This window comes from Pavona decussata, unplaced genomic scaffold, assembly GCF_977016875.1.
Source record: "Pavona decussata unplaced genomic scaffold, jaPavDecu1.1 SCAFFOLD_137, whole genome shotgun sequence".
Taxonomy (NCBI): domain Eukaryota; kingdom Metazoa; phylum Cnidaria; class Anthozoa; order Scleractinia; family Agariciidae; genus Pavona; species Pavona decussata.
In genome coordinates this window covers 2,743,708-2,752,106 of record NW_028145550.1, presented here as the reverse complement: position 1 = coordinate 2,752,106, position 8,399 = coordinate 2,743,708, and the positions used below count along the sequence as shown (strand labels likewise).

At 35.8% G+C, this 8,399-nt stretch overlaps 1 protein-coding gene across 1 annotated transcript; it reads left to right on the top strand.

The window, feature by feature from the left end:
- Window positions 1-2,423: 2,423 nt before the first annotated feature.
- On the top strand, window positions 2,424-7,518 carry LOC146467326 (C-type lectin domain family 4 member G-like). Its single transcript, XM_085126161.1, has 3 exons — window positions 2,424-2,431; window positions 5,911-5,989; window positions 6,869-7,518. Exons 2-3 carry the CDS (start codon window positions 5,923-5,925, stop codon window positions 7,285-7,287), a joined length of 486 nt encoding a protein of 161 aa, XP_084982287.1. The 5' UTR covers window positions 2,424-2,431; window positions 5,911-5,922; the 3' UTR covers window positions 7,288-7,518.
- Window positions 7,519-8,399: the final 881 nt, after the last annotated feature.

The following is an 8,399-nucleotide window of genomic DNA, read 5'->3' as shown; positions in this document are numbered from 1 at the left end:
TATCCCACTTTTCTTGTCCACTATACGTTTTACATTAAAGCGAACAACTACAAATCAGTTCGTCAACTCTACAATTGGTTTTTCATTAATTGAACAGCATCGTCTATGTGAGTTGTTTGAGAACGATTACAGGATTCAGAAGAAAGGCAGGGGGCCAAATCGCATAGTGTTGTATAGTTTTCGAGTAATTCGTGTTACACATCCGTTCATGCTATCGTTGATCAAGCAATCCTTTTTTTCTATGTCAGGATGATCGCTTTGGACTTGCGTAAGTAACCATACATGAGTTGTCTGGCTAACACAAATAAGCGAAGTTCAGCGTTATTGATCAATAATAAAGCATTCCTGTTTCCAGTCGAAAGATTAGTTGTCTGGGCGCCACTCCACAAACCCTGAACACCATTTCGGTCCTCTTGGATTTGACATAAATTTTGGCTTCTTATTGACTCAAAAATAATAACAATAATAATAGCGAAAGGCACAATTTCTAAAATTTCCAGCATTTGCCTGACAAAATATAGGTTAAGAAAGATGAATTTCAGGTAGCACGTAAATTTTTACAATCGTGCCGATTTTGTCACTTGTGGACACAACTGATTAAACAAACCGTTCAACTTTTGAGACTGTTAATAAATCAGCTTTCAAAACAAATGAGCCAAACGCATAAACAATTCTTGCCATATTCTGGGCGATCGAAAGAAAACTCTCAAGCTTACAACTGTTGTAATCAATCCTAGTTTTAAAATGAACTTATTGGACTGATCCCACGCGGCCGTTTTATCGGGTAATATACTTTGTTTGAAGGGTGAAACAAACTTACATGATCTGCTATGTTACTTCACTTGGACTAAGAAGCAAATTGCTTCGCTGCAAATTATAAATTTCGATTCCCTTTCCATCACAAAAACCTTAAAATGATTTTTAAAGTATTTCGTTAATTTGCAACATAACTTGCAAACCAAGACTTTCTTTGGTCACTAAAACTAATCCAATTTACAAATAGTCAAAGTTCAGGGTTATTAATCAATAATAAAGCATTCCTGTTTCCAGTCGAAATTTTAGTTGTTTGTGCGCCACTCCACAAACCGTGAACACCATTTCGGTCCTTTTGGATTGTTCGTCAACAAGGACTAAATATTAAGGAAGGGAGGGTAGAGGAGGGGAGAAAAGAGGGCAAGGGGTTTTTGCTGTGTTCTGCCTTCCGGTCATTTCAGTTCTTCCGATGTTTCGGTTATTTGGATCTCATGGTGCCACATGAAACCTAGCATTTCGAAATTCGGATTAGGTATTTTGTCAATTTTTTACTCGTTTTGGACCCAGAAAGAGAGTCAAAAGCGAGTGTTTAAAGACTGTTCAGTATTTTCTGGCAAAATGTACGTTGACAAAAGATGAGTTTTTGCCCATACATTTTTACAATCGTGCCGATATTATCACTTGTGGACACAACTGATTAAACAAACCGTTCAACTTTTGAGACTGTTAAGAAATCAGCTTTCAAAACATATTTGTCAAACGGATAAACAATTCTTCCCATATTCCGGGAGAAAGAAAACTCTCAAGCTAAGCTGCGATCAATCGTCGTTTTAAAATGAACTTATTCGAATAATTTTTAATTAAATCAAGTGATTCCACGCGACTGTTTTAATGGCTAACAAACTTTGTTTGGAGGATACCCAAACTTATTTGATCCACTATGTTAATTAGCGTCGCTTTGAAGAAGCAAAGCGGTCAGCAAAGGCTTAATTTTGGATTTCCTGATTTTCAAAAGCATTTTGAAATGAAATTAAAATGATTCATTTGTAAAATTTAATGTTTAAATGCCAGCAAGACCATTCGATCAAAGAACTTAATTTCAGTCTCGACAGAACGTGCCATTAATTAAAGACGCCAGAATTTAATTTATTAGAATATAATTAAACCCCGCAATCCTAAATTCATTATTTTATGGTTCATTGTTACTTACTCTACATTATTTCAATTACATTCCCTTGTTACCTAGTTAGACCGGATTAGCTTTGAAGTTCGATTTATTTTTTTTATTATTAGAATAAATTTTTCAGTATTACTTTAATTTTCACTATGACAATTGTAGGAATTATTCCCCCTAAGGCCTTTCTGGTCGCTAGGAAAGACAAATTGTTCTTATCACGCGACTGTATTGTAGTGTATCAAGAGAGGATGAGGCTCTCTCCAGTGTATTCAACAGCACAGTTTATCGTAGATCTAGTAGTACGAGATATTGAAAATATAATAAAATCTATAAAACTATTTGTCTCAAAAATTTGAACAGCTGCCTTAATCTGCCAAAGATCGCTAATTTGGTATTCAAAGTAAAGACGAATGTATAACATAGACAGATCCAGAATATAGTTTTTATTCCCGACTGGAACCTCCCGCAGTAAGGTCTATCACTCTTAGGAAACCGTACTTGGTAAGTTGAGAAATTAGAAGTTTTAAAATGCAAGACGTGTTTCCTTATTGCTGTGTACAAGTCTTGATTCAGAAAAGCCAACCTACCAAAATGTATTCCAGAATATTTTTCAGTGTCAATGGGTAAGAAAAGCAGAACAAAATTCACCTCTGTCTTTTTTAATTTCGGAATAGTTAATGCTCCTGTATGTAGTGTCCTGCATGAGCGGATCAAACTAAACAAATTTGCCTGCCATCCTTAAAAAGGTACAAGAAACAGCAGGGGTAGTAATACATAGTTTAAAAAAAATCATCTTTTTGTCCTTGGTAGCTGCCTCTGAAAAATAAAATAACAAAATAAAAATTGGACGGCATGCACTTCGTAAAAAATCACTGACCAATATCTGAATGGTTTGAGACGCTACGATTTCATTGCCTTTCTTGAAAGTAAGCACTGTAGTATCTCATGACGGTTCCAAAGGAAAAAAAAAAGACACGAAAAGAATTGAAGTCAGGTAGTTCTTCATTCCATATTATCATTGATACGTTAACAGAGTCTTGGACTAATTCATGGGCTAATACATATCATAATGTACCTTATTAGCTTGTAACTTTTAAAACAGTACAATTCTCACAAGCTTTAATCAATTCTTATTCACCTCATCAAGTTATACGCTCTCATCAACTGTTACCTATTCTCCAAGTGTAACTTAGCTAAGCAAAGTATCCGTGAAATGCGTCAATTAAAATTACTGCTAAATAGGTCAACCTAGAATTTAGAATTTTTGGCATGCAAAGCTAAAATAAACACTTGGATCATGAAAACCACGAAATCTCTTATTTCATTTTTATTTTCGCTCAAGTGGAAAGGAATCGTTTTGAAGGTCAAATTTTTTTCCGCATTCTTTTAACAGCAACAAGACGAATATGTGCGTGAATTTGGGCTTCTTTCCTGGCGCATCCAGCTGTAAACGCCAGAAAGTCAACATGATGAAATCCCAGTTCTTTTTAGTTGATAATTTTACAGCTCTAGAATAGTACAAGCAAGTATATTGTAAGCCTGGTATATTCCTGGTCTAAATTTTACCCTCTGTCCGTTTTTTACGCCCGGTCGGTAGTCTACGTTTTACACTGACCGATTAAGTAATAAATTTTAGAAAATAATAAAGGTTCTGACGGTAAAATCCGAACTGTTAGCTGTTGAATTCCCATAAGAACTCGAAAATTTCGCAGAAATTCCATGGCCTAATAATGATTTGAGATGTCCGCCAGCTCGACGCCTGGATAAAACAACAAATTGCACTCGAAACACAATTTTTTCGCCGTTATTTCTCGGATTTCCGCTGTCGAAACTGTTGAGTATTCCTTAGTAGTTGTTCTTTCGCTTTACCATTCCGAAAAGGTGTGTTTTCCTTCGGAAAACACGAAAATCGGCTACTAAAAAGTTAGCCGTCCGGGGTTTTTGCGGTGTTCTGCCTTCCGGTCATTTCAGTTCTAACTTACGGTGTTTCGGTTATTTGGATCTTATGATGGCAAATGAAACCTAGCATTTCGAAATTCGGATAGGTATTTTGTCAATTTCCGAATCGTTTTGGACCCGAAAAAGAGTCAAAAGCCAGTGTTTAAAGATTGTTCAGTATTTCTTTCTGGCAAATATAGGTTAACAAAAGATGAGTTTTTGCACGTAAATTTTACTATCGTGGCGATTTTGTCTTTTGTGGACACAACTGATTAAGCAAACCGTTTACCTTTTGAGACTGTTAATAAATCAGCTTTCAAAACAAATGAGCCAAACGCATAAACAATTCTTGCCATATTCTTGAAGAAAGAAAATTTTCAAGCTAAGTAGTAAGCAATCCTCGGCTAGTTTTAAATTGGACTGATTCGAATAATTTAAATAAACTCAAGTGATTTCACGCAGCCGCTTTAATGGGCAATAATAATTGTTTGCCCAAAGGATACTCAAGCTTACTTGATCTGTTCTGTTATTTCGCATTGACTAAGAAGCAATCGGTCTTCTTAGGTTTTAAGTCTTGGTTTCTTTCCAATCACTTAAACTAGTTCTATTTGCCAATACTGAGTTACAATGTCTTGATGATGAGTTTTGTTCTTTTCGTGTACAGAAAAAAGGAGTTTGAATTGATTTTAGTGCTAGCTCCACCACTCTTTTAAAATATGACCCATTTATTTCCACAAGTGTACAGTTAACCTTTCCGATTATCTTCACAAGCGCTTACCGTGATTCATCTTTAAAAGAGTGATACTCGGTATTCATTGTTCATAATTTCTCACAATTTTTGCAGAATTTTGTCAGCCGCTTTAAAATTTGCCAAAGACCGCCAAACGCGTGTTGATAATAAATATGTATATTGAATAAGGAGAATTTTCCAAAATAATTGGTCTCTTCAGACATGTTGTACTAATTATCGACGCCAAACCTTCTTGACAAACTCCTCCGGTAGTTAGGACAGTCTCTTTCAGAAAACAAAGCTTGGTAAGTTGAACGATTGAGAAGTTTCACTCTTTATGTTACGACTGAAACATATGGCGTAAGATTACCGGAAATGCTTGGCGTTGTTCTTGGTTTAAATCTACAGTTTCTGAGTCAGAAAAGGAGCTCTTCAGTTGCCCAAAGGTTAAAACTCGATAATTAGAAAAGTTTTGCTTTCATGTTGTTTCTTGAACCGTTCACATCAATGCTATAATTTCTCCAAGCGAATTTTTATCCTGCGAATTCCTTTCCACGTTCAGTTGATTTTCAGGGGAAATTAACAAAGGAAAGAGGAAAGAAAACGATGAAATGACGAATTGTTCGCGTCTTAGTCTTCCAGCGCACTTGGACCATTTGCAATTTTAGCAAAACAATTTGTGTTTTGGAGCCTATGCCCCCAGAAATTAACTTATCTATTAACTTACATTAATTTAGTCCCACCTTGGTCTGGAGAAAGGCATAAATTGAAGTAAGACTCAAATCCATAATTCGCAGTTTAAAATAAGGCAGTTAAGGTCGGAACCATTGTAACATTTGGAGTGCGAAATCCAAGCCATAATAAATTGTGACAAAAATGAAACATTTCACGCAAAGTTTGTCTCTTACGGAGAGTGAAAGGGGATTTATATCAGACATAAAATAAAAATTGTTGCTAATAAAATAGTATGATTATTTCATGCATTACGAGGAAAGGAGTTCTTTTTTCAACAAGTATATCAATAATTCAGATTTGTCAGAAAGGCAACTACTAAAAGCACTACTCCATTTAAATTCCTTAGGTTTTTTTTTTCTACATTGCCAGCTTTTAAAGTAAATCAGCCATTCGCAAAAAAAAAAAAACACATTCTTCCCATTTGCATTTTTTTTTTCATTAATGCCAAATTATCTTCACATGTACATAATGTCCAACGTGAGTTCAAATACTGACAACTTTTTACAGTTTTTAGCGTCATGTAATCACAAATTTCCTAACTTTGGCCATTGAATACTTTCTTCATTTTTCTTTACAGAATCAGGCAGGGATGGCCATCAAAGGAGCAGTGTTCATTTTTGGCGTAATTTTTGTGTCTCTGATGATGGAGGCAGAGGGTTCGTAAAGGGTCGCGTGGTGGTTAACGTTAATATAACAGAATATCACTCTTATGTCTTTCATTTCCGTCCGGTTTCTAATTTCAGTAGTAGAATGTTTGTTCCGTTTTCACCGGTTAAATTGTATCATTCACGTGAAATATTTTGAAAAATATAAAAGGCTAATTTTGCAAGATTGTCGTGAGTTCTAAACCCCGCCAGCAAAAGTTAAAGGGCTGTAGGGTTAAGCTTTTGAGGAAAGTGACCTTTTTTTAAATACCATTTCAAATAGAGTTCTCAGATACCTTTAAGATTATTTTAATGTGAAAAACCATGACATTCACCACTACAAAACTAGAAATAATTATTACCTTATTTTGGAAAAAAGTTAACTTAGAATGCACCAAGCGCGCTTGTTTCTACAAAGGTAAAACGTCGTTTTAAAGTTACTCTCCTAGAGTATTTGTGATCTCCTTTTATTTATTTTATTTTTTCTAAACAGGACTGCATTGATAGCAGTTTTCTTCATAAAACTAATGCAGCAATCCTATATAAATAAATTTGAATTATTATTATTATTATTATTATTATTACTATTAATAAAAAATTACTATTATTATTATTGTTATTATTGTTATTATTATTATTATTATTATTATTATTATTATTATTATTATTATTATTATTATTATTATTATTATTGTTATTATCTGAATATCATGATGACACCGAAGCGTCCGTTTTTATCGCTCGCTTTTACATCTCTTCGCATTGGTAAATATTTATTGGTGAGAATAATAGTTATTGGAATCGGTATTTAATAACCGAGGACTTCTCGCCAGCGTCATATCAATTTTTAGCTTATGGCTCTCTTTCTCTCTTTACATTCTCTTTATTCAGGTTGTTGTCCACCTAAATGGGTTTCAAGTGAAGCCGCTTGTTACTACGTTATCAATACCCGATTTCAAAGAATGAAAGATGCTCGACACAAATGTCAGCAAATGGGAGGAGACATCGCCGTCATCAGATCTGCCAATGAAAACCAATTTATTTTCGACCTGGTAAAGAAGACAGCTGGATTAGCAGGCTTGGGTGCATGGATTGGCCTCAACCGAAAGGCTGACGGGAGCTTCAAATGGGTTGACGGCACCCCATTAGTGTATGAGGCATGGAATTCTGGGGAACCCAACGGCATTGGAGGCCGCGCGGATTGTGTCCATATGATTTGGAATGATGTAGGAGGAAAATGGAATGACGCCTCTTGTGACTGGGAAGACGTCCGCCCCGGTGTTGTTTGTAAGATGCCAATGCCACGTTGAGGTGACCAGTTCATTGCTAACCAGAAAGCTGTAAACCTGACTGGCATATATAGGACTATAGAAAGCTAAGAGTAACGTGACCATGTTAAAGTAGCAAATTGGTTTCTACTGCTGTACCAGTCAATAAAAGCTCGACTTTTTTTAGAGCGTTGCATGCGCTCTATACATAGCCAAGTTATGTTAATTACTTGCTTAAGGTGAATGAAAAATAAAAGTGGTGTTGGCAGCTTACGTGGTCAAAAAACTTTCTGTGCATGTTCAATTGGGAGACCTCATTGTCTGTGTAACGTTAAGTTTTAATTTGTATCCGAAATGAACCATAAGCTTGAATTATTAAGCTTTAAGAAAATATACACAAAATGGGGTGTTATGCCAAAACAACGAACGGTGCAGTACGCGCGCACCCAGTTGTCATGGTAGGCTGATACCAGTAATACTCTAAGCAAAGCAAAGTGGTTGAAAATGGCTTCGATTCAGTTTATTGTTTTCTAATTTGGTTATCATCTTTCCTTTCGCTGTAACGCGGAGAGGGTTCCTTGTTGCCTGTTAAAAAAAAATTACCACATTCTGTTAACAGTCCTTAAGCTTCCTTTTGCGCATACACTTTGAATGAAACCGGCAAGAACGTCCCTAACATTATGAATCTTGAAAAACCTAGTATCCCCTTATACATGGGAGAGCTGATGTGTTTTAGAAAGAATACAGCGTTCCTATACCTTTTAAGTTTACGATCAGGCCACATTTAAAGCGACCGATATGTACAATTATTAAAAATGGATCATTGTATAACGGCAATTCCGGGGATTTGATTGGCTTAGCGGCCATGGTATATGAGCCATTATACCATGCCCGAGAAATAACGACCATTAAATTGTCTTCTGTTTGTTCTTCCAAAGGAAAATCAGCAAGATCTGGCAATATTTCTTGATATTTTTTAATGAGATAATTATTCCGCTCCCGCTTGATGGATATGAGATTAAAGGCAACTCGGTGCGCGCTCGACGCCCCTCATCTGTTTGCATACCTCAGCGACCGACTATCACGTAAACGCGCAATCTGATTGGCTTAACAAAGCTGCCGTGTATTGATCGATAAAAAAAGTCCCATCACAA